At 38.4% G+C, this 27,216-nt stretch overlaps 1 protein-coding gene across 1 annotated transcript in view; it reads left to right on the top strand.

Annotated features, from left to right (window-relative positions):
• The first annotated feature begins 617 nt into the window (after positions 1 to 617).
• The window catches only part of LOC128992733 (uncharacterized), a 32,276-nt gene continuing 5,677 nt past the window's right edge, over positions 618 to 27,216 (top strand). Inside the window, exons 1-2 of the mRNA XM_054416459.1 lie at positions 618 to 787; positions 20,094 to 20,175. Of these exons, the coding sequence (XP_054272434.1) occupies positions 20,094 to 20,175 (82 nt within the window). The 5' untranslated portion in view covers positions 618 to 787. The remainder of the gene's footprint in view (positions 788 to 20,093; positions 20,176 to 27,216) is intronic.

The following is a 27,216-nucleotide window of genomic DNA, read 5'->3' as shown; positions in this document are numbered from 1 at the left end:
TATCCGATACTATCGTCAAGTAAGAATCTAAACTAAACTACATAAGTTTATTTATTTTTATTTCAACGGACATCTCCATTTTAAATCCCTTTATTCTCATATCTTTATTTTAGTCGTCTAAAGTCTATTCAGTTCCGATTGTACCTCAGGTTTGGTTCATAATAATTTTGCATACCATATATATTTGTATGCTATTTCAATCAAATTGTCTAATTACGGTAACGCATGAAGTAATTTTGACCAAAACATAATTATTTCAGTTGTTTTTGATTTCAGATCTTCTTTCAAACATTTTCACTGTTTATTATTCATATTCCCCAGATTACAAAAAAAGTTTGTCTAGAATATTCAGTTTTAAGACTGTTAAATCTAATTGACGTGGATGCACACCAAATCTTACGAAAGGACCCTATTATTTTTATAAAGAAGCGATATTACACCTAGGCTGTACGGTCCATGTAAATGTCACACACGTGGAGGCTATTTAAGTCTTGGCCACGCCCACACTCATTATTGTGAGTGGCAATCTGTATTTGTGCGGCACGTGCAATTCCTTGAATGCACCAGTACCACACACATCAACCGCCGCCGATTGGAGGGGAAGTGGCAGGGCCAACAATGGAGAGGGGATGGTTGCCTAGCAACAGCAGTAGTGCCACTACAACAGTACAAAGCTGCTTCAGTGAACAGCTGCGCTTCAGTTTCAGTGCTGATATATCGCCGCTACTTGCGACACGTTGTTTTCGTTCGTCAGTATTTTCGTGCTTTCGTATACTACATCAACAATGTGAGTTTTAAATTATTTTATCTTCGATTAGTTTTTACTAATTGGATAATTTTGATATTGTATGATTATAATTCCATACTTTTAACGTGCAATGTGTTTGACCTCCTCTGAACATTTTTTTTTTTGAAAAAATTTATTTTTTGAATTAATAAAAATAATAAAAATAATATTAAAAAAGTATGTAAATATTTTTAAATACCGGTATATTAAAATAAAAAATTAAAATATATTATTAAAAAAAATAATAGGCCTAATAACAAATTTAAATATATTGGTGGCGAGTTATCATGGATAAATTTCGTGGCCATTTTAGCAAATTTACCAATAGGCCAATTACCGTAGGTGGCACGGTAAGACCTGGGCCCGGGGCCGATTTAATTTTTCATTTTGATGACCCCGGAGACTAAAACACTATTCGTTCAAATTGAACATGATAACTCGAGTAATTTTGGTCGGATTTTGATGACATTTTGTTTGAAGGTGTAGGACGGGAACACTTGAATGAGTTCGCGAACCAGAGAGAACGCGTCATGGGAACGGTGTTCCATGGGGGTTTATGGAGTTTTCTCACTTTTGACCCTCAAAATATAAAATTTCCAAATTTATTTATAAACTATTTTGAAGAGCTTAAAAATTGTAATATTTCATTTCATTCATTCTTTTTTTTAGTATTAAGTTTCTTAAAATGTTAACTTTTGTTCATACACCTTTTTTATTATTCACTTCTCAGAAAGTCATCCAGATGTATAATTAAGGCTTGCCTAAAATTCATTAAATTTATTTATAGTTATTTATTAAGCATGTAAGAGAATTGCAATACATCAAAATTTCTTATCATATCATTTCAAAATTAGTCCTTAAGGAATCAAAATTCAAGTAAGCAGTGATCCATATGTTCCAACATTATTTTTCAAAATTAGGTATAAACTTTTCTTTTAAACTCACTTAAATTCAGTGCACATTGGACTTACCTTTTGGACAAATTAGATTTTTCATTGTAGGGATTTTGTAAGTTTTTACACATTAATTATTTGGACACTATTTAATTTATTAATTCTTAGTATTCAAGCTAGCACGACACCCTACCCTGATATATAGCACATCTAAATATTATACTATTGTAAATTTGAACCTTTATTTAAAACTTATCTTCTATTTTGTTTTAATTTCAGCCCACACTCCATTTTCAGTCCTTTCATTATAACGTAACATAGCCTTTTAAATTTCGTTGCATGTTTGGTCATTTATTTCAATAAAATACCTTTGTTATTAACTTTAAACATTTATAGAATAGGTCTAGCCAAAAATGAATATATTGTGAGGCGAGTTTACAAAATAATTTAGTATAATTAAGTTTTTTACGGTTATTAGTTAGCCTACAGAGAAAATTCAAAAAATGTTAACAAACAAATAATGTCCATATTATTTTTATGGAGAGTAAGTAAACTATTGTAGATTGATTGTTTATGGATATACACTTGATCAAACTCAGCAAATTTATTTTTAATACTAAGCTATTAATATTTTACTAAATACACACTTTATTGCCCTTCCTGTGGCAGCAAACCTAACTCTTAAACTAGGCAGTTAAACCTAATGTACCTAATGGATTTAAGTCGAAATCCAACCAGTGAAAATGGAAATTCGTTTAGTCTGCAGGTTTGCCGCGGCGGGGGTATCATTTTATTCCTGATGGATAAACTTTGTTTCATATCTTGTCTTATGTCTTATGATATCATAAAGTGCCAAAGTGGGTAGTTGGTGCAAAATAGCAAAATAAGGTAGTGAAAAGAGGCGAAGAAGAAAATGTCGCTACAATTTTTAACAACCGCAGACAACACAAATGAACTACCTTAATAATTAATTGCTATTCTTACGTTTCTTCATTAACACTTTTACGCTTTACCATGCGTATCCCCGTCTTTTATGTAAAAATAGTAGTTGCCGCTTGAAAATAAAAAAGTAAAGAATAATGTGAACGTAGTCATTGAATTCTACAGTTCTCAATAAAAAAATAGCTAGAGTTTGAATTTTTTAGTAAAAAGTAAACATTGCCAGTTAAATTTTTAACCAAAGGCCGCAAAATTTATTTATGGTCATCTGATGAGTAAATATACCTACCACTACCAATAAATCTGTATAGATACGAGATATGGTTAGCAGCAAATTGAGGGCGGCGAGGCGCCAATGGGGCGGTGTCATGTAATTGAATTTCGATTCAAGATATAGCTCTACCCACCACTGCATACCTTTCGTCCTTTCAGTGTAGTTTCTACAGCGAAGAGTTTAGCGGGTTGAATAGGAATAGGGTAAATTATGTCCTGCGGGCGTCATAAGTGTATAGCCAAACATAAGGAGATAAAAAAATAGACACGTCTATTTCTCAGGAGTGTGAAACATTTATGCTACATAAATTCAAAATTGTATATGGATATATGAATTTCACGAATAGAAATGAAAGTCCTAAAAATGCAAACGTTTGAATTTTGTCTCTTTTACATAATTCAGACCATTGATACACTATTTATTTTACATAGCTTAAAATTTCGGAAACTTCCCTGTTTTCTTTTCTAGCTTGAGAAGTTGAAATTAATAAACCTCTTATCAATTTGGTGACTTGTTTTCTTTAGAGTTGTTACGGCTACTTGTACGACCCTGCTACAATTAATTTAGAAGCGGAACCCCCTCTACACTTCACGGGCCGTGCAGCTCGCGGAACTAAAGAGGAAATTTCAAGACATCTGAATCTACAGCTGGAACCAGGTTCACGACCCGCGGAACAAAAACGTGTCTACATAAGTTTTGTACACAATGAGACATTATCCGTGAACACACATTCTACCGCGGAAATGGTTGCGTCCGTATAAGTATTTCTTTGTATGTTTTACATTCGGTTCCCGGACTAGCCTTTTCCAATGTTGGCTACAGGAACAACTTTAGGGGGTGGTTTGATTGCGATATTTTATGACCCTAGGTCCAATTGCGACAACGAAACTGGTGGTAGGTAGTTCAATTGCGACTGTTAATTGATAAAATGGTCCAACACACAATCGTAGAAAGTTAGAACAAAATATTGGAACAAATCGAAAATAAATCTTCAAACATTATTACATTATACGCTTGTATCTGATAGATATTTCGTAATAGGCCTACTACGAATTTTATGTTGAGGATGAACACAACATAGCCATAGCCTGTTAAATAAATGCAAACAGAATTTACCTGTTTACTACATGGATATTGTTTATTTATGTTAACCTGATAATAGTGGTGTAAAAATCTTGGAACGTAAAGAATACTTCTTGCCTTAGGAAAACCACAAACTTTTTCGTGTAGGTGCAGGCCGGCATCATGAAAGACAAGGCTTAGGTCTTTTTTGGAGAAAAAAATTCTAAATACCGAGCAAAGAGTCATTTCACTTATAAATAAATTTTTAAGTAACGCCGAATATAATTTTTTGTTTCATTACGTAATTTTCTTCATTCATATTGTCATTGCAGGCCTACATTCATTATGATTTTAATTCAATTTTAGATTTTGAGGCAAAGTTGAAATGAGCTTAATTTTTTATGAGTCATCCTTACGACCTTCTTTGAAGTAAATTGGATTATTGCACACTTGTTGTAGAATAACATATACTAGGAAATTATAGTTCTCCATAGCACTCTGAATGGCGTGATTGGTACAGTAAGCCGAAAGAGCATGTTTTACAGGATTAAAATATACCAAACAAGCTGTAACAAGGCAATATTCAGTGATCAAATATCTCTGACATTCTGCAATCTGCAATCAGCTGCACGAGCTTGGTCGTTATCGCTGTGCTATTTGCAGCTGATATATTGCACATGTATTTGCTTACGGTGATATCACTTATCTCATGACGTAACCCATTACTTGCATTTCAAGCGTCTAGACTAAGTGGCTCTATTACATTAAACACTGTCTTCTGTTTTAATTATGTTTATTAGCTAGAAGAGTGCGGCAAGTTTATGCATTGTGTTTTTTTAATTAAATATATATCAGTGTAATTCATTGTTTTATGCCATACTGGCTTTTAGCTGGTAACTTGGGTTACCTATTTTTGCAATCGTATAAACAAATAGGAGCATAGAATATTTAGATATATAAATATGCAAAAAATATATCAAATTAAACTTGCTCAATGATTTTGTATTACAATAACAAGTAAACTTACTGAACGACATGTTCAACTTTCGCATTTGTTTATTGACGTAAACATTTTGTATCTTTAATTAGTTGCCAACTTGATCCTCGTATTTACCTATTTTCACGATATTAGACTTTTAAAATACCTGTCTCTCTGGTTTTAATTCATTGTTTTAAGGTTTGATTTCAAAGCCAGTTGACTCCACTCTTAATTTCCTAAATATACCTCTAAGAGTTTTGTTGGATTGTTTATAGCTATACTTTTATGTTTTCACCAAACTAAAAGACCCAGGCGGCTTATTAAAACTACGTTCAAATGTTAGGCTATTGGAGCTCTTTGCCGCACTTTGTCAACTATTTTGTGAAAATATTTGTACTGTATTTGTAAAATGCAGTTTTTGACCGTAAATTTAAACAAACATTTTTGCATTTATATTAGATTTTTTATGTTTCAGTTTCTGAAATAGTTAATCAATTATAATTTTTTCAAACTTTACTATGACACGACATGACCTTTATAAATTTACCTTTAAAAAACCAGATATTTAATGTTCATTGAGTACAAGAATCGATTTTGAACTGTTATCAAAGAAATGTTTCTTATAATGATCATGTGCTAAGCGAATAATCCATTCAAAACTCTTAAATATTTGAGGACGTGTAAAGGATTTAGTACTTTACACTTTCTTTTGCCAAGGAGGGTCTTTACGTTGCAAGCTTAGCTCCATAACATCAAGACACATTTCTTTTCCTTGTAGGCTTTACCCTTTATTACCGTATACTGTGAACCTTAGAAGGGTATAAATAAAAAAAAAGAAGAATAGGGTCTATAGTCATTGTTATGACTACCACTAAAGACTCCAAGGAAAATTTCACTATGCCAAATGAATAAGCGTACAACACAACATTTACACCCAAATAAATATTTAAAAAAAATTATGCGGTAGGCTATGTGAAGCTGATGCTATTAATTCAATCATCAACATTTTTAACAAACTATAACAAACCTGATCACCACTATATAGAGGGACTTGAAAACATGTATATACATGTTACAATACAACCAACACACAAATTAATTTGTCCTGTCCCCAGACTATTTCTGGCCCTAATCAAGCAATTAGGTCACTTCGCCTCACCTATCGCACAATCGGCGTTGATTAGGGGTTAGAGGGATTGTGGGTCAGGGTTGACCTTGACCTAGAGCGACGCACGCACGCGCACTCACGGTCGTTTCGCCTAGTGCGGCACGTGTACTCACACTGTCCACGTGTATTTTCCCTCTCACTCACTCCCCCCACCCCCACCCCTCACTCGTCGCCGAGGTCCCGTCAACCCGTCATCATCGGTGAATAAATGTCGAATATCCGGGATATTAAAAATACCTTCTTATTTCCCAATGGATTTGCGATTGGTAATTTTTAGTTTTTTATATTCCTAGGACAGTATTAAAATGTTTATTATGTTTAGTGCATTAGTTTCTTATATAAATGCTCCTGAGGCCTGACGCTTTTGATTTTTTTGTTGATACAGTTTTAAAATGTTTTCGTTGGTTCAAGAACAGTATGAAAAACATTACTGTTTACTCAAGTAATATATTGTCAAAGCCATGAAGGATTCCACTGAATATACTAACCATATAGCACTGTACCATTGAACCTACAGTATTGCTATATTGCTATTGTATAATGCCATTTTTACCGATTAATTTTGTTATTGCTTTCATGTAAATTTGTAAAAAAATCTTGCCTCATGTAACATATTTGTAATAATGGTAATTGTGTATGTAATGAATAAATAAACCTGACACCCTTGCACCTAAGCAGGAGACGGTAAAAGATTTAATACTTAGGTTCGCTAATACGAGGAAGACCAAAAAATGATATACATCAAAACCTGCATCAAAACATTCAAAACGTCAAAACTCCCTTGTCGAATTTCAGGAAATTCGCAGGAATTAATTTATTCCTTGAGGAAAACGTGGGAGGTGCCTTACTGCAGTTACCACTTCTCGGTAATCAATAGGCGTTGAATACAAGATGTTTAATGTACGGAATTGTTTGTCATTAAAGCTAATTAGATTAGTAAAATCTTTTGAAATAAAATTTATCCATACTAGAAAGTCGAAAAATCAATCCCTGGGGTAAAACGTTGCATTGATTTTCGGTTGTTCTTGTGACAAGAACTCCAAATGTAATGCGATTTTGTAATCAATTCCTACAGATTTTGGGCATTTTATTCCCATAAAGTGTCCAAGCGATTAAAAAGACAATACAACAACTTTTTATGCGCAACTTAAAAGCTCAATCAATAACGCCGTGACCAAAATCGGCAAACAACTACAAATACATGTGGATTGCGACGTAATCCAGATCTCCTTATCTCGTCCTTGTATCCATGTTTACGGCAGGATGGGAGGATGTTTCGTCGTTTGGTCGTTACACGTGGAGATCGGCGGTCAGCTCAGCAGAGTCAGTTTCGTACTTTCACCGCAGACAGCGCGGCGCTCGCCCGCCACGTGCCGAGAGAGGGGTACGATACACGCGTGTTGTGTTCACAGCAAATATTAGCATTAACAGCTCAGAGAACTGTCAACTGTCAGTGTTGAATAACTGTGTCATGTGATACAACTGAGATTGTCAAACATTGTGATCGTGAGTCTTGAGGGAAACAACTCAGGTCGATGTAGCCTATACTGTAGTCACAAAAATGCTACGTACATTGAGATGCAACTGGTTGTAGATAATATCTCAAGATAAAGTTTTGGCGAAAACCAAAAGAGCTCTGATTTATATGTTAATCGTACAAAAAAATCAAACGAATTTGTCGTTGAAAATTATCAAATCCTGATTGTCCTGAAATAGTGACGGGGGAACAAAACCACACTACAGTATTGTATTGTATCTATAATTGACGTTAATCGTTCAAATGAAACGCCCTAGTCCCCAGTTATCGAGAAATAATAGTGGCTCATTGTTCACATTGTGAATTTAATTGTGTTTCTATTGCAATTGAACTAAATGCAATGAGGATGGGAATGTTAACGCCATAATCTTAACTTTGAGTTTCATGCAGTACAACTATAATCAGTGGTAGGATTTTAAATATGTTTGAAACTGGGGAACAGGTAGTGCCACTAAAGTTACCATATTATTACAGTATTTTCGTACGTGCATCAACGCCACTAGTAGGCCTACTACTAGATATCCTAGTAGCTGCTAGTATTTTAGAAAGTAAAAGCGGACGAATATTTTATTCCATTTAAGCATTCTAGGATTGCCAATTGTTGTGTTGGTTAAAGAATGACACTTTATGGAACCATTGAGGTGGGCACTGAAGATTCTGGTACCTGCGGTGGTCGAGTACGGGTTCCGCGTAGTGGGACCCCTTTTGTGTGTGATTCGTATATCATAGGAACCCACTCGAATTGCTCAACATTACAGGTCTTTAAACTCGATGTAAAGTGATCATAATAGCTACAAAAATTCGTCGAGGTGCATTTTTTTAAATAATTTGTTGTCGATGACATTTGCTCTAGAGGGCCAGTTTCAGTTTCTTACGTTGACAGGAAGGAGCGCGTAAGAACCATGCAATACCAATCAATGTCATAACAAACAGCTCTACGAGACGAAATTTTTACATTTAGCATGGACATTTGCACTTTTTCTTCCCTGTAGCAGCAAACCTAAGTACTTATTAAACCTGATTTTATATATGGAATCAACCTGACAAGGAAGTATCTTAGTGAAAAGCGCATAAAAGGACATTCGCTCAGTCAGCAGGCTTGCTGCGGATGGTGTATAGTTGTCATTGACATTTGCCCCAAGTGTGTGAGGGCCATTTTCAGTTTCGCATGTTGACAGGAGCGCGCGTGTATACGACACGTGGCGGGGACGACCTCGCGTTGCATAACCTCTTCCTCCAGCGATCACTGCGTTCGCACGGCACACGGCTGCGAAACCGAACAGGAAACGCTCCGGTGACTAGAGGACGTTGGCTTTTGGTCTGCAGAATTGTGGCCAACAAAGGAAGTGGAGTATTCAGTGAGAAGTGTAGATGGAAAAACTAAATTGCATTAGCTATTTTATCGATGATGTTGATATAGTTCTGATTTTTTTCGTCCACCATCTATGACCTTTCGAGTGTCAACGTCAACGAAGGTCATAGGTTACTTTATCTAGGACACATAAACAATTTCATAAGGCTATAATCTATGTACATTCAACTCAGCGACCACAGAATTAAAACCCTTTTAATTCTGTGGTCGCTGATTCAACTGCAATGCAAATTTACTGGATCACAGGGCCGTTGTAGAAACAACAGTTTTTATATTTGTGGTACATACATATATTTTTTAAAGGAAGATATAGCTTTAGTACAATTTTCATGTATATACAACTTGTAAGTTAGATTTTTTTTAAACATTTCCATTCAGATGTTTTATGTTTGATAAAATATGTATAAGAGTAAATGAGCTTGTATATACATTATCCATATATAAATCCCAGAGTACCCATGAACTTTTGAGAAAACTTCAAGTCACACTCCATAAACACATGCTTAAAATATTCGTTATGACGAGAAACCTTGCGCAAAACTATCTATTATTTCATAAATTGCGTAATTCCTTTCTAAAGGTAACGTTCCATATACCTAATGTTAAAAATACCTAAACTGTACTTATCTGTATGTTGTTCTTACAATTTATTACCAAACGCTAAAACTAGCTGTTACAATTCTTTTGGTCTATGCTGTTACCCACGGGCTTCACTCCGTCTGACTTCATAGGTATCTTTGAAATAAACAAAACAGTCAAATACAAACAAATAATGACACCTGATTTTAAATCAGGTGTGATTATTTGTTTGTATTTGACTGTTTTGTTTATTTCAAAGATACCTATGAAGTCAGACGGAGTGAAGTGAGTGAAGCCCGTGGGTAACAGCATAGAAAAAAAGAATTGTAACAGCTAGTTTTAGCCTTTTAGTCTTTGAAACTTTATTTGGAAAGAAGGTGCTCGCACAGCTGGGTTCCTGCGATTACCAAACAAACTGCTTGGAAACAGTTATTATCTGGTCGCATTTTCGATGCCAAGATGAACAAGGTTTTTTTCCCTAAACACAAACTTAATGATCTCAGAGTAAAAAAACCGCAATTTGTCTGGTTTTAACTACCCTCGAAAATCTCCGAGCCAAATAACTTGTCACAATGTTGGCCCATTAGTCCTCGTTACACTATCTCCTTGAACAGATCAATCACTGTTTCATGCGATTTCTTTGGCTCCTTGACCAGCTGCGAGCTGCCCAATTCGGCCAGCTGTTTTCCAACCCGGTAAATTAGACAGTTCTAATAATGTCGCCATTTCCAGAGGACAGGTTTGCAAATTTGGCGAATACTAATTGTCATGTTTAAATCATCTAAACTTATTTAGGAAGTCGATTTGTTAAGTCCAAGAGTATGTTCGAATCAGTGCGATTTTTAGACCAATCATTTAGCCCAAACGAGTTTGTGCGCTTGACAAATTGGCTGCACTTTATGCTTTAACGGCCACATTAATTAGATCACTAGACATTTCAGTATGTTGAAAAGTATAAAATTAATGGAATTGTCCGAAGTGGTTTCACATTCGTACAACCTGTATCTCATAACTTACTTAGAATGATTATGAAGAACATTATTTAACGTGATTTGAAAATTTCAAAATTTCCAAAATAACAGACATGGTCTCCAACAGACAGTGTGTGCTTTTTTAGAATGATTGTCTTAACAGATCACTTCATTTAACTGCGCCAAATACAGAGGTTGATTGAAACAGTGGGGTGGAATTTAGGGGTTTTCGAGTGATAGAGAAAATCACATAAATACTACCAACTTGTGTTTTATGTCACTTTGTGATATACTACTTTCTAATTACTAAATCGTGGTAGGGAAGTCATATTGCATTTTATTAAAGTGTGTGAATTAAATATCCCATGCCACAAATGTGGGTGTGGCCCCTATCAAAGGGGGTACTACCGTTTTGGCGGGTGTTGCGAAAACCCCTAAAAAGGAGGGGGTTCTGGACTTCCGAAAAATTGGTAGGCTATTTTTAAAGCAGTTTGGTGACTTTCTGGTGACAAATATTAACGTCTATAACTGTGTCAAGAGAACCTGTCATTTCATATTGTTACAAGTCAGGAGCCCCGCGCAACAATAGCCAGGCGCCGTCTCAAAAGGGTTGTTTGTTTACACGGGTTTTTCCTAGCGCACCACTGATAGACAATAGGCCCATGTCAACGGACTACCTCAATAGGGGCCCTAGAACCTTCTACACTTCTACGGCGTAAACACCTTTGTCTAGGCTACCAGGGGTCTCCAGAATGTTCCACGGCAAACTTATATAAGGGACCGTCTTCCGGCACACGGCAGTTGAGTTGTGTTGAGCCTTCCGAGAATCGTCGCAGCAAGCGCGTGTCGGTGTTAGTGACCAGTGCTAGTGCTAGTGGCAGTGACAGTGTAGTGACGGTGTAGAGACAGTGTAGTGACACTAGTGACAGTGTAGTGACAGTGCTGTAACAGAAGTGGTGATAAATCCTGTAAAGGTTAGCTGTAAGTAGAATCATTGTAAATTAGAGTAGGCTTTAGCTAGGTTTAGATAGGATTAGTTAGGTGTTAGGAAATTGTAATATCTGTAAATATAGAATAATTAGTGTAAATAAATAGTTATTATAAAATCGCCAAGTTTTATTTGTAAAGAACCTGCCAAGCCCGCAACAATTGGTGTCAGAAAGCGGCATTATTTTGGCGATTTTAATTGTAAAATATTAAGTTTTATTTTACTTGTATTAGAGATTAATAAGATTCAGGGTCTTAGTTACATATAAGTAATTTGTGTCGTAAATTGGTTTACAAAGAAAAGTCATTTATTGTAAAATTATTTTAATTGTTTTGCATAAAAATGGCTTTTAAAGGTGTCAAACTTGATGAGTTAAAAGTAGCTGATCTTAGGAGAGAATTAGAAGAACGAGATCTAGATACTAGTGGAACTAAATCAGCCCTTCAGGCACGCCTTAAGCAAGCTTTAATTGATGCAGGTGAAGACCCAGATAACGTTTTATTTGAAACATCTGATTTCAATAAAATGCTTAGAAACTTAGAGTAAAAAATGTCAGAAAATAGCAAAACATTAGAGTCAATGTCAGAAAATAGCAAAACATTAGAGTCAAAAATGTCAAACCTAGAAGCAAATATTGAGTCGAAAATGTTAGAAAACAGCAAATCATTAGAGTCAAAAATGTCAGAAAATAACAAAAACTTAGAAGCTAGCATTGAGTCAAAAATGTCAGAAACTAGTAAAGCGTTAGAAAACCTTGAAACTAATATTGAGACAAAAATGTCAAATGTAGAATCAAAAATGCTGAACAAGTTAGATGAGTATTCTAGCAAAGTTGATGATTTAGAAAGTAGGATGAATGAAATGGATGAGAAATTTAATTGTATAGAAAAAAATTTAGAAGATAAGTTAGTTAAGCTTAGGCAGGAATTGGCTGCATCGGGGAGTTTCACACCTGCGTCATCGGCTAGCACTGGCGAACTTCAGCAGGATAACGCCCTAGATACGATCTCCAAGCCAGCACCCACCATTGCTGCCGTTGCCCCTCAGAACATCGTTCCTCACTTCGATGGCAAAACCCCCTGGGAGGACTACATGCTTCTCTTCGAGACAGCGGCTATGGTCCATGGGTGGACCGAGGAAACAAAGGCTTCGACGCTGTGTCTTGCACTGCGGGGCGATGCGTTAGCAGTTCTGCATGCTATGCCAATGGCGGAGCGGAAGAATTTCGCAGAATTAGTAAGAAAATTGGACATGCGCTTTGGACATCGACATATGGACCAGCTCTACCGATCACAGCTGCGGAACCGGATCCAGAAGCCCAGCGAGTCACTCCAGGAGTTCGAAGCCGACATTGCTCGCCTGGTGAGAAACGCCTATCCATCGGTCACGGATGATGTCTACGAGAGTTTGGCAGTGGATAAATTCCTAGACGGTCTACGTGAACCTGAGACTCAACAGGCAGTGAAACTCGCCAGACCAAAGACCCTGAGTGACGCACTGACACAGGCACTGGAGTTCGAGGCTGTGCGACAGTCGGTGAGGGGCCAGGCTCGAGTCCGCGTGGCAGACGCAGAACCTACAACTCCACTGGACATCGAGGAGCTAGTAAAAAGAGTGCTGGAGGCACTAAAAACTCGTCGCCGGCAGATACGCTGTTGGAGCTGTGGACAGATGGGACATCCCAGGAGTAAATGTCCTTCAACCACATCAGAACCGGAACAGGAAAACTAAGGAGGGTTGATGGAAAGGGGCAACCGTCAGCCCGCGATTTGAAAGCCCCGAGGAAAAGTGTTAAAGTTGCTTCACTTGGAAGTCAGTCAAGCAGTTTCTACATAGATGGAAAGGTGAACGGGCGTCTCCAAAGCTGTCTTCTGGACACCGGGGCGACTATGACCATCCTGAATCCCAACACTGTGTCGACTGAAGATATTTCACCAACATCATGGTCTCTACGTACAGCTACAGGTCAGCTGGCTCAGGTCTATGGGCAGACGGTTGCTACCTTCCACATCGGCGGCTGCGTATTTAAACATTGCGCACTAGTTGCCGACATAGACGAGGACGTGATTTTGGGAACTGACATAATGGTGAAGTACGGACTGAAGTTGGACATGTCAAGAGGACTAGTGACTCTCGGAGACGAAGATGTCATACTTCGGCGTGGGAAGGATATCGCTGCACGCGTACTTCTACTGGAAGACACAACACTACCAGCGCGCAGCCAGGTCATCGTTCAAGCTGCTGTCGAAGGAGATTGGACTAGTGGGCAAAGCGTTCTGCTGGAGCCAGCAAGTGACAGTGAATCCCAGCTTGGTCGTGGTGTCTTTGTCGCCAGATCCTTATTTAACTTGGGACACGAAAATCCGGTGCGACTGATGAACTTGAATGGTTTCCCTGTGGCGATAAAAAGAGGAGTAAAGATCGGAACGTGCGTGGCTGTTAACTCAGTGGTACGTCAACTAAAATCATGTCCGCCATCCTCAAATGAATTGCCGAAGGAGCTGGAAAGTTTCGTGGAGAGCACCTGTCAGGATCTAACGCATCAACAAAGTGCGAAAATAAGGGACTTTATTACCAGATGGCAAGATGTCTTCGAGTACGGAAGCGGCCCTAGAGGAAGAACAAATATAGTACAGCACAAGATAGACACCGGAGATGCAAAACCTATACGTCAGGCCCCTAGACGACTCCCACTGGCAAAACGTGACGAAGCCGAGAGGATCATAAAGGAGATGGAAGCGGATGGTGTCATCGAGCCTTCTAGCAGCCCTTGGGTGTCACCTGTAGTACTGGTGAAAAAGAAGGATGGCTCAACGAGATTTTGCGTAGACTACCGCCTTCTCAACAATGTCACCAAGAAAGACAGCTACCCTCTCCCTAGGATTGATGACACACTCGACACTCTGGGAGGATGTAGAATATTCTCAACTTTAGACCTCAGAAGTGGCTACTGGCAGGTCGGGCTCGCTCCTGAGGATAAGGAGAAGACAGCGTTCTCTATTGGGACAGGACTTTGGCAATTCACTGTGCTGCCTTTTGGACTTTGTAATGCCCCTGCTACTTTTGAAAGGCTTATGGAGAACGTCCTCAGGGGATTGTCATGGGAGACATGCCTGGTTTACTTGGATGACATTATCGTCGTAGGCAAATCCTTCGAAGACCACCTGAAGAACCTAGAGAATGTCTTCATGCGACTGCGGATGGCTAATCTGAAGTTAAACCCAAAGAAGTGCAACTTGTTCCGCAAACAGGTCAATTACCTCGGCCATGTCGTATCAGACAAAGGAGTGTCTGTGGATCCGGAGAAGATCAGAGCTATCACCGAGTGGCCAATACCTCAGGATAAACACCAGGTTAGAAGCTTTCTTGGGCTGTGCGCTTACTACAGGAAATTTGTTAAGGGATTTGCTAATATTGCAAAACCACTAACCAAGTTGACCGAAGACAAGAGGACCTTTGTTTGGGATAACGACTGCGAGAAAGCTTTCGAAGAGCTGAAGACTAAACTATGCAGCGCACCCATTTTGAGCTACCCACGATCAGACGGAAAGTTCATACTAGACACGGACGCCAGCAATACAGCCATTGGAGGAGTCCTTTCTCAGCTTCAAGATGGAGAAGAACATGTGATCGGATACTTCAGTAAGGTCCTGTCAGCGCCTGAGCGTAATTACTGTGTCACCAGGAGGGAGCTTCTCGCAGTGGTTAAGTCTATAGAACACTTTCATAAGTACCTGTATGGAAGGAGGTTTCTCTTGAGAACGGACCATGCCGCACTCATGTGGTTGCTAAGATTTAAGTCTCCAGAAGGACAGGTTGCAAGATGGTTAGAAAGGTTACAAGAATATGACTTCGAATCAATCCATCGTGCGGGACCGAGCCACAGGAATGCAGATGCACTATCTAGAAGACCGTGCGGGGACAACTGCGTGCACTGCACACGCAAGGAAGACAAAAGTGCATCAGTTCATCGCGTGACCGCCGTTGACGACGAATGGGACAGTAAGAAACTGTCTGAGGACCAGAAGGAAGACCCAGACCTAAGACACGTCATGCAGTGGAAGATGGACAACAAAGGAAGACCGTCGTGGCAGGATATTGCTCCATTGTCTAAGAACGTCAAGACCTACTGGGCACAGTGGAACTCGATTTTAATGGAAGAAGGAGTTTTGAAGCGAGTCGTCGAATCGGAGGAAGGGGAGCACCGAAAACTCCAACTAATAATTCCAAGGAAGAGGGTTCCTGAAGTGCTAAGGGAAGTGCACGATGGAATTTCTGGAGGCCATCTAGGGGTACATCGTACACTGGTGAAAGTAAGGGAGCGCTTCTACTGGGCTAATCAGAAAGACGACGTCATAGACTGGTGCAGAAGGTGTGCGACCTGCGCAGCATCAAATGGCCCTGTCAACAAACGAAAAGCCCCAATGAGGAAATACAACGTAGGTGCCCCGTTTGAGCGCATCGCCATTGACGTAGCAGGACCGTTCCCCATGTCTGATTCTGGAAATAGATTTATTTTGGTTGCAATGGATTACTTCAGCAAATGGGTAGAGGCCTATGCATTGCCTAACCAGGAAGCGGTAACAGTTGCAGATATATTAATCAAGGAAATGGTGAGCAGATTTGGCGTCCCGCTCGAACTTCATTCTGACCAAGGAAGAAATTTTGAGTCAGCGGTATTCTCTAGAATGTGTGAAGTTCTTGGTATCCGGAAAACTCGAACAACACCTCTTCATCCACAGTCAGATGGCATGGTAGAACGCATGAACAGGACGATGGGAAGATACCTGTCAAAAGTTGTCTCCGATCATCAGCGGGACTGGGACCAATACCTGCACCTGTTCCTACTTGCGTATAGGAGTTCGGTCAACGAAACCACCGGCCAGACTCCAGCCAACGTAGTTTTCGGCCGAGAGCTTCGTCTTCCATGCGACCTGCAGTATGGTTTGAAGCCAGATGAATGTGTGGTTGGCGAGGACTACGTATCCAATCTGCGGAAGAGGATGGACGAGATACACGAGAAATTCCGTCGCAACATATCTGGAGCAAGCGACAGGATGAAGGAGAGGTACGACGTGAAGGCCGAGAAAGGAGGGTTCACACCTGGAGACCTAGTGTGGCTACACAATCCCCAAAGGCGTCGTGGATATTCGCCAAAACTCCAGAACTCGTGGGAAGGACCTTATGAAGTTATTGCCCGTTTAAATGACGTCATCTACCGGATTAAGAGGCAACCAAACGGCAAACCAAAGATAGTCCATTTCAACAGGCTTGCACGCTACAAAGGAGATTATGGCCAAAGAGAGGAACAACAAGTTCGTAACCTGTCGACCGAGCCAAAAGACGCCGTGCCTGAGAAACGTGGAAATGAAGAACCGAGGCCGTTATACAAGGACCTCTTCACCTTGCCAGTGGAATATGCCTTGGCACACTGCGTAGCAGAAGACCTGAGAGCGTCGCGAGGTATAGCCACAGTCTTCAGGAAAAAGTTTGGAGGGACCGAAGATCTTGAGCGGCAGAGCCCCACCATTGGCACGACTCTTCACCTGAAGCGCAATGGCCAGCATTTGTTCTACCTCGTTACGAAGGAAACGTCAAGTAAGAAGCCCTCCTACGAATCGTTGAAGAAAAGCCTACAAGACCTGCGAGACAAGCTTCTTCGGATTGGAATCAAAAAGCTTGCTATTCCCAGGCTGGGATGTGGTTATGACGGACTGGAATGGAGGATTGTGAGAAATATGGTGCAGGAACTTTTTAAGGACACTGGCATCGAAATTGTGGTCTGCGTATACAACCCATGGGGAACCTCCGGTGGACCAGAAGATCGCAAGCTTCAGGGGAAATCTGTTCTGGGACAGAACAGTCTTAAGGAGGGGGTAGTGTTACAAGTCAGGAGCCCCGCGCAACAATAGCCAGGCGCCGTCTCAAAAGGGTTGTTTGTTTACACGGGTTTTTCCTAGCGCACCACTGATAGACAATAGGCCCATGTCAACGGACTACCTCAATAGGGGCCCTAGAACCTTCTACACTTCTACGGCGTAAACACCTTTGTCTAGGCTACCAGGGGTCTCCAGAATGTTCCACGGCAAACTTATATAAGGGACCGTCTTCCGGCACACGGCAGTTGAGTTGTGTTGAGCCTTCCGAGAATCGTCGCAGCAAGCGCGTGTCGGTGTTAGTGACCAGTGCTAGTGCTAGTGGCAGTGACAGTGTAGTGACGGTGTAGAGACAGTGTAGTGACACTAGTGACAGTGTAGTGACAGTGCTGTAACAGAAGTGGTGATAAATCCTGTAAAGGTTAGCTGTAAGTAGAATCATTGTAAATTAGAGTAGGCTTTAGCTAGGTTTAGATAGGATTAGTTAGGTGTTAGGAAATTGTAATATCTGTAAATATAGAATAATTAGTGTAAATAAATAGTTATTATAAAATCGCCAAGTTTTATTTGTAAAGAACCTGCCAAGCCCGCAACAATATGAATATGAGCAAGCAGATTGAAACTTTTTAATCGAACTATGATGATTTTCACGACGAAATTAATGTTTTAATTTATTTTTCCAGAATCCAATGAGGGGCGTAACCTTGTAGCCCTCCCCCTTTAAACCACCAATGCCATCTATATGAAACTTTAAAGTGTAAGCAAAATATTCCGACTGTGACTGGGCTGAGAAAAATTTTGTGAATCATTTAGGGAATAAATTAACCTATTTAATTTGATTATTACCTTGGTTTTAATTTTTCGAAAATAATCGTCAAAGTTGAACGCTTATTCATCCTCATTTATTACTTGCCATGTTAAGGATATTTTTGCGAATGTATTGGAGTGTTCGTTCCCTACACAGAAATAATCTTTCTTGTACTCAATGTGTCAGCATTGTGAAAAACTAATCAGAAACTATTGTGAATACGTAACCATTGACTTGTACTATGCATACTCAGTATACAGGGTGTTTTTTTAAAAACTTGCATCTTTATTTATGTAAAAACCGCAATAGATAGAAATATGCAGTTTGCGGGAATCATCTATTGACGTAGGGGGACCAATTGTTTTGAATTCAACGTTACATTCACATTCCCCCCCTTTCCCCCCCTGCCCCCAACTTAATTTTTTTAAATAGCAAGGTACCCCTTGTGACATATCAAATAAAAGAGCATGAAAAAAGAAAATTTTTGATGAAAAAAAATTGAAAATCGGTTCATAAATTTGTGAGATATTTCCCCCCTCACCCCCCCAGAACTTAATTTTTTTTTAATAGCAAAGTACCCCTTGTGACATATCAAATGAAAGAGCATGAAAAAAGAAAACTTTTGGCGAAATTTATTTTTCATTTGATATGTCACAAGGGCGGGTACCTTGCTATTAAAAAACAAGTTATGGGTAGGGGCAAAGGGGGGTGATTATCTCACAAATTCATGAGCCGATTTTAAATTTTTTTCACCAAAAATTTTCTTTTTTCATGCTCTTTCATTTGATATGTCACAAGGGGTACTTTGCTATTAAAAAAAAATTAAGTTCCGGGGGGGTGAGGGGGGAATATCTCACAAATTTATGAACCGATTTTCAATTTTTTTTCATCAAACATTTTCTTTTTTTATGCTCTTTTATTTGATATGTCACAAGGGGTACCTTGCTATTTAAAAAAAATAAGTTGGGGGCAGGGGGGGAAAGGGGGGGAATGTGAATGTAACGTTGAATTCAAAACAATTGGTCCCCCTACGTCAATAGATGATTCCCGCAAACTGCATATTTCTATCTATTGCGGTTTTTACATAAATAAAGATGCAAGTTTTTAAAAAAACACCCTGTATAGTACTGTACATGATGTAACTGTGTAAGCGCGTGCAGGTAGTGGGTGCGTTGAACTACACTGTAGTGATGTGACATTGGCACCAACTCCTAGAATGGCTGAGAGTTTGCATAACGCGATAACACGTGTTACTAACAATATCAATACCTATACCAATGACTACATACAGTCATACAATGTAGTTGCATCAACTGAATGATACACGAGCTGTCTTTAGGCTAAAGTCTGGTCCACATTATCTCGAGTCTCCATTAAGAAATATAACTTTATTTCCAGTGAAACATCGTGATTTCGATTTTACCTATTTTTCTCACTTTATTTGTCATTTTTATTTGGTTTAGGATTAGTTTAGTTTATTTTACCAACTTAATATTATGTACTGTACAACAATTTGCAGGTCACTAAAATTTTTAAAAGGCGGGTATTTCTGCAACAGATAGGCCTACTCCATAACACCAGGAAATACCATTGTTGTTAGTAAAATTTCCTACCACTATAAGAGTATTCCTAATCACAATCTGCAAAATCGTCACATGCTTTTGCAACACAATTCGCTTCCAAATCGGATACAAGTGAACATGTACCACTGAATGAAAAATATTATAGTTTTTGTACAAACTCCATGGACACATTTCGTCTATTCTATGGATGTTTAGGATTAGCAATAACAATGGAATATTCTCATTCGCACCTAGAAATTATATTTGGCTGTAGAATGACAATGTTATCTGTTTACAGATGGCTCCCACAGTGTGTATGGCAGAGGTAGGAGAGCGACTTGGCTATCTGGACACTACCTCAAACCTCAACTACCGACTATGTAAGTCAAATTATACTAATTACACTTATGTAGAACTGTTGAAGTAATTTTTATGATGCGTTTTCGGTGAAATGTTGGATTTTTATTGGCGTATCAAAATTCTCTTTTCTCCAATGGCCCCTATACCATGGTGTTGGTGCTGGTACCTGCAAACTATGTGAATTGCTATTTGTACAATTTTTGTTCCAATTCCAAGGTCATATGAAGGAATAAGAGTATTTTATGCTCTCTAGGATGAAATGGGGCTATGAAAAGAGGAAAATGGAAAATAACTTAACTTAACACAAATTTAGAATTACAAGCGATATCTTAAATTTTTTTCTGAATACTGAACATTGTATAGACTACGTTTTGCGATAGTTGACTAATCATTTACCTCACGAATTTTTATACAAGAGTACTTTTTTTGCCCCCAGTCATGTTAAGCCCCATCTTAAAGAGACGCTTTTAAGCCCTCATTAAAAGAGGTTGAGGGGCTGCATTGTGCAGGGTATGTTGCATTGTTTTGCGCTACACCACGACCACAAAGGGTGCATTGTACGATTACGAGAGATTTGCAGCAGTCCCCTCAAAAGCTTTTGAAATGCAAGTAACTGTGGGAACAATTGATTCTTATCCCTTCATACTTGCAAAATAATATATGCCTCTAACTATAAGATGCGATAGCTACAATAAGTCATCTTATAAGTATGACTTGTTTTAAAATTACGGATAATAGCACTGTACTTTACATCAGCGCAATCTGCCAGTGGCTAATTCAACTACGTAGCGGTGACAACTTTAACGGGTGGAATGTCAAGTTCTACCAATAGTCAAAGATGAAATGTCAAATGTCGAATGTGTAAGTGTACAGTTATGCAAATAACCGCTACAAAGGGTTGACGCTCGGGAAGTGACGCCCAGAGTGCCATGCGCATCCGGTGTTATCGGAGAGTGCATCTCGCGCAATGTTTACCCAATCAGCTGTTCCCCCACTTCCGCCCCCCTCACGCACGCACGAGCCAGTTTTTCGCAACAACAGTTCCACGTGTGGCCACGTGTAGCGCAGGTGACGTCATCACCCCCCCCCCTGGGAAGTATTTCGGCCAGCAATTATTACGAAACAGTTCGCCGGACAATGAGGTGGCTGCCATTGATGTTATTTACAACGTCGTCGGGTCGTTGGTCCGTTCTCCGCTCTCGTGCGAACCTATATACGGTGACGGTTCAACGCACCCGCACGCGCAATTCGCTCATGCAGCGCACTGCGCACCGCGCACCTTGGTCATATACACCATGGTGGAAGTAAATATTTACTTCCACCATGATATACACGAGGAATATAAAAGACTGGATATGTCTAATGGAATGTTTTGTTTTGGATCTTGGGATTCCTTTGCTTACAGAGTCCACACTCAAGGCACCGTAGATATTTACTTTTGAATATCAAACAGTTGGATAAGTTACGCCAATCGCAGAGAAGTTGATACTGTATATTTTTGTGTTCTCTCTAGAAAATGGGAAATTCCTTTATAAAAAAAGGATACGTAATGACCATTAAGGTCAAGATTTATAAATGTTTATAGTTTTTCAGACAAAATCTAATATTTACAATAATAAACATTGAGATAAATATAATTCAGTTTTATTTGTGGACTTAAACGAATTTTCACTGCACATTGTTTTTCGATTGTTTTGTTTTGCGTGGCAAATTCAGTTGAATCAACAAATCCGTTTGTAACGACGAAAAGCTGAATGTTGTCAAGACTAAACTGAGTTTTACTCTGTTTAGTCTGTTTTATACCCTTAAAAATCACATTTTTGTATTGCAGCCAACTTTAAAAAAATGGAACAAAAAATCAAGCATTTGAAACATGAAATGGACAAATAACTGTAAACGCAATGTATTCTCAGCTTAGTAGGCTATAAATATCTATTTTAGAAGGGTATTTGGAAATTTAAGACAAAATGTTCAATTCTTTTTGATTGATATTAGACTTTAATCGCCGATGAACGCTCTGTAGTACGGCGATGATTGTTTGATTGGTACAGAAGCATATACTGACAGTGACAGCCACTAAAAATAAGTCAGTAATAATGTGCAGTTACTAAATAATTGTTGTTTACTTCTTACTTCCTAGTATTATTATTGAAACGATCCCAGGTCTAACAAAACAAAGAGGTAAAATCTACTTCAGAAATACCACAGAGACATAGGTACTGTAATTGTAATATATTACAAACATATTGTTTATCTCACATATTGTTTATGTTGTTGATTGTTTATCTCTTGAACAAAACCAGACTTTGTGGATAATTCGGGTGAGCAAGGAACACTCGATGGCCAAGGCTATCAGCATGTTATAATACTAAATAGGCTTCTAATTGAACCACAAAAATTGAACTTATACAAAGTATAGGTTTTATTGTAATTTTGATGAAATTGTTAGTTAAAAATGTGTTAAGCTGATTCATTTTTCCACGCCACTATTATTTTTTCCAGGGATAAAGCCCACATCCTCTACAGCTAAATGCTTCACCTGTACGTTCCTAGCATAGTTACTTTATTGCATAGACCCAGGGTACGGAGGAGTACTTGCGCGCAAGGAGCAGCCTATTGCAACTTCTCCGTATAAAATCGAGGACACCTCGTGCCAATAATGGTTCTGAAGTGTGCCGTGTTCTCATTGTTTGATTTACAGGTGATGTAACCACCTGGAGTATGTACATCGTTAGTTAAACCGTTGCACGCAAAGTCCCAAAACATTGTTCCTTCGCGCTGGATTCTCGTCATTTTATGTACTAGTTACTTTTTATTGAAGGGTCACTAAGTCTATTCTCCAAAAGATAATTTATAATGTGTGTGACGAAGAACATTTTAAAAAGCTATATGCCTATATTAAAAATATTGGTTTTTCTTTTCCGAGTCGGTTCGGCTCTTCTACCTAACCGATTTTCATAAAAAAATATAAACAGATTTAAAAGTGTAAACCTACTTAGCCTACTTTACTTACAAAACCCTACTTTTGATGTTAATAGATCCAAAGGAATATGACAACATACTAAGAGTAGCAATAACATCAATTACTTGATTGATGCTTCATAAATGAGACGTTTTACCATAATTATTCAATTTTATTCGAGCCTCTTTACACTTACTATATAAATTACAAATGACACTGTAAGCAATACTCCACAAAACATGTATCTATTGAACTTAAACCCCACATTTGTCCTTTTGATGAGTAAAAAGTGCCTTTATATCCGAGCATGCACTTTACCGACTGGGTTTCCCGATGAGACAGATAGATATCTGTTTTTTCATTGGTAGGTGTTGCAACTCACATGCTACTTAAGTGCGCGCGCGTGCAGTTTAATAGCTCTATACCACATGTCTAAAATGCAACATTAGTCTGCCTCTAATGGCGCAAGCTGTGTGCAGTTTTTGAATAATTAATTGCTCACGAGAATTAGTCTTCCACGTTACAATTGCCCTTGACTCCAATCGTTAATATGTTTAAACAGTTTTTAGATATGTATTTGAAATTTACATACTGGGCGTGTATACGCCCATGCATGTAATATTGTACTTTTGTTCATAAGTTGGATGTTACTTCTCTGTGTATACGGTATGTATTTTTCTGATGCAGACCATAGATTGGTAGGTCTATACCTTCGTACATTTTTAAGCTAAGTTTTACGTATGTTCGGATTGAAATGATTGGTAAGCATGGGCATTTTTGAAACTAAGTTTGAGAACCGATTTGTGTTATATAGCCTACAATTAATTGCTAACAAGAACTGTATAAGCTCAATTTAATAATTTCACAATGTAAACATTGAACTGGACAAAAACATTTAAATTTAACAAACATAAAAACAATTAGTTCTGAACATTGTGTATCCTAATAACATATGTAACAGTTTCCCTAACGTAAATCGTCGTACTTACTATTTTTTTGAAAGTTAGAGATTCGTTTTAATGGTTTTACTGAGACCACATTTCTCGGAATTGTCAAAATTTGAAGATCACGAGCTGTGCTGTGCTTACTTGATTCGGATTATTAATTGCTTGTAAATCGTAATGCAACACGAATTATTTAAGTGGGTTGGCCTTGACATACATCCAATCGTCAGTGTACAACACTTCTCTATGTATACGGTATGTATTTTTCTGATGCAGACCATAGATTGGTAGGTCTATACCTTCGTACATTTTTAAGCTAAGTTTTAATAAATTTCATATAACATAAATTTATTTGACTTTTGTAACTTTTGTTTTTTGTTTACAGCATTTGCCGTATTTTTACCCATGTAATGTTTGTCCATCTTTGTTTTGACCTTAAGACAATTTTGATCGTTATTAAAATTATTGTAATTAATTTTGACATAACTCAAATATGTATGTATACACTTTACTTATAAAGATGCATTGAGTTAATAAATAACTAGGTGAAACCAGTCGAAACCGACGGTTACTCTTGAGGTTTGAGGTTTGAGATAGCATGTCTAGTTTGGAATCAATGCACGGAAATCATGACCCATTTAAAATCCAACTTGTAATATGAAATTATTTCTTCACTTACCGTTAATAAAACGTTTCAACATGTAACCACTGAACAATAAAGAGGTTTTAGAACTCTCAGTTAACCTAGGTAACGAAATCCCCTTCAATCTAGTGTAATTTCTAACGCCATTTGCTCTTATGCAATTTTAAAAATATGCCACAGTATTTTTTAATTCAGACGAGGATAACAAATAAATGCATCAAACGAAAACGCATTGCGAAATGAAGACGTTTTCAAATTTCTTACGACACAGGTTTGCAGTGTTGTAGTTGTAGAAGTGATGACGAAAGTGCTAAAGATTCGTCGACACGTGTTATCGTTCCCGACCTTGCCTATAGTATTGGCCGTGGGTGGGACAAGGACGGTGATATCGCCTCGTGGATACAGCTCTAGTGTTTGGTGTCCTTGCGTCGTAAACTGTTATGTCCTAACTAGGTTGATAAAGCTCAAAGTTCAACTGGAAAGCTGCAAGATTTAGTAAAAGTGCAACAGATTATATTACGATAGCGAACCTTGGCCAAACCGGTTGTTTTTAAATCAATAACTGGTAAATGTCAGAGGTACATGTAAACAGTAAATTGGTACCGGTAACCATGTTAGATGTTCGGATAATTCGGGGAATATACGGACTGCTTCTTTAAAAAAACCGTGGAAAAATGCTGTATTAAGAGTGAAAAAAATATAACCTTAAGTCCATTAATTCCTTAACCGATTATTCAAATACGAGAAAACGACTAAGAGTAGAATGTATGCTGTAATAATAAAGAACAAATCGACACACAATTAATTGCGTATGCCTCACGATTACTAGAAAAATACCGTATGCCTATTGGGCTTAGAGTACACCCATAACTTCGGGTCGATTCATAAACAAATACAAATCAGATGATTGAAAATGTATTGTAAACAGTACACTATAAATCGTATCAGTTGATAACTATTTAATTCCTCGGGATTCAACTTAAACGCGACTAATGTGCGTCTTTTTATGAACAACCACTGAATGAATTATATAAACAGAGATATTGTTTTCTGGGGTGAATTCTACAGTTAGTAGTTGAAGTATGCATAATTTTCTACGATTCTAAAAAAGGACCAACATTGACATTTGTCATTTCACATTTGACATTTGGCATTTGTCTAAGTGGCGTTTGCTAAGACAGTACTAGTACACCCCACGTAAACGACGTCAGAATAGGTGTTGGAAAAAGGATAGATAGCCCCTTGCTCGCTGAGATAGCCTTACAGTACTGTAGTGCTGTCAGCAACGTCTTATCATTGACTGTAAATTGTACAAGTATATAAATCCGGTAGTAAAATCTGATGTCCCTTATAAATGTTTCATAGAGTATGATCTCGACAAATTGTCTCCTTTTTATTTTACAGTGGATTTTACTGTTTTTGCTTTACTTTTCGCTTACAAAACCAGTAGACAGGACGATTTACAATAGTTTTAAAATAAATTAAATTACAAGAAACAAAAAATCACCCTCTACCCAACCCGGTATGTTCATCTGATTAATACTATGTACGAGAAAAATACTATGTAAATACTATGTTTTAAATCTCGTATGTTTAATCTATCTTATACGGTGTAGCACAAATCGTCTATACTTTTGTTCCCATCTAACCCAGAATTCTTTAATATTCAGACCTTTTAATTAATGTCCTTAACAATTTTTCGACTGCGGTGGCTAGACTAACCCACTCCACCACGCAAAATTTAAATTTTTCAAATTTTCCGCAAACACGCCGCACGTGTACGTGACATTTTCAGTCATTACCCTCTGCACGTGTAGTACAGGCACTGGCAGGTGGTGGCGTTGTAGGGGTGGTAGTGAGGGGAGGTGACACGTGTACAGTCAAGGTCACACGCGTGTCAGCCGTGCGTGACGTTCACCGGTCCTTCACCCGTGACAAAGAGTTTCCGCAACGGCTAATCCGCGAACGACACGCTCTCGGTGATCGGTCTCAAGTATCATGTGACGGGACTGTACCAGATGTGGTTACATACGACACGTGGCTTATGAGTATCTAAAAAATATGTAGTTTAAAAGCTGCGATTATACTTGTCTGTTGACTGTTACAATGTTATTCATTCTATATACCCTTCTATAATGAGGTATATAACGTTGTGGGGCTGAAAGAGTGCCTTAGTTTTATTCATCCCTGAAGAGACGAAAAATAGGGGGCATCAGCACAGCTGTACATTTTTCTGGATCGTTTGGCCCTATTATTTAGTTACTAGGCATGATTCGCAATCGCAACGGGAAGGGCGCAGAAAAGAAAAAAAATCTACTTTTCGGGCTGTTTAAAATAGTTACGCACACATCTGCACACCAAAATTCAAGGGAGGCCATACCACCACTTAATTTTATTACAAGTTTTTTAAAAGCTATGATTGAGAAAAAATTAGTTTTCATGGGAGAAATCGCAAAAATTGCAATAACTTTTGAACAATTATTCATTCAACTGGTTGTATCGGTTTCTTAAG

Source organism: Macrosteles quadrilineatus, unplaced genomic scaffold, assembly GCF_028750875.1.
Source record: "Macrosteles quadrilineatus isolate MER2022 unplaced genomic scaffold, UCM_ALF_1.0 Scaffold_4__1_contigs__length_99947679, whole genome shotgun sequence".
NCBI lineage: Eukaryota > Metazoa > Arthropoda > Insecta > Hemiptera > Cicadellidae > Macrosteles > Macrosteles quadrilineatus.
Note: the sequence above shows the minus strand (reverse complement) of the source record. Positions and strands in the feature narration are given on the sequence as shown.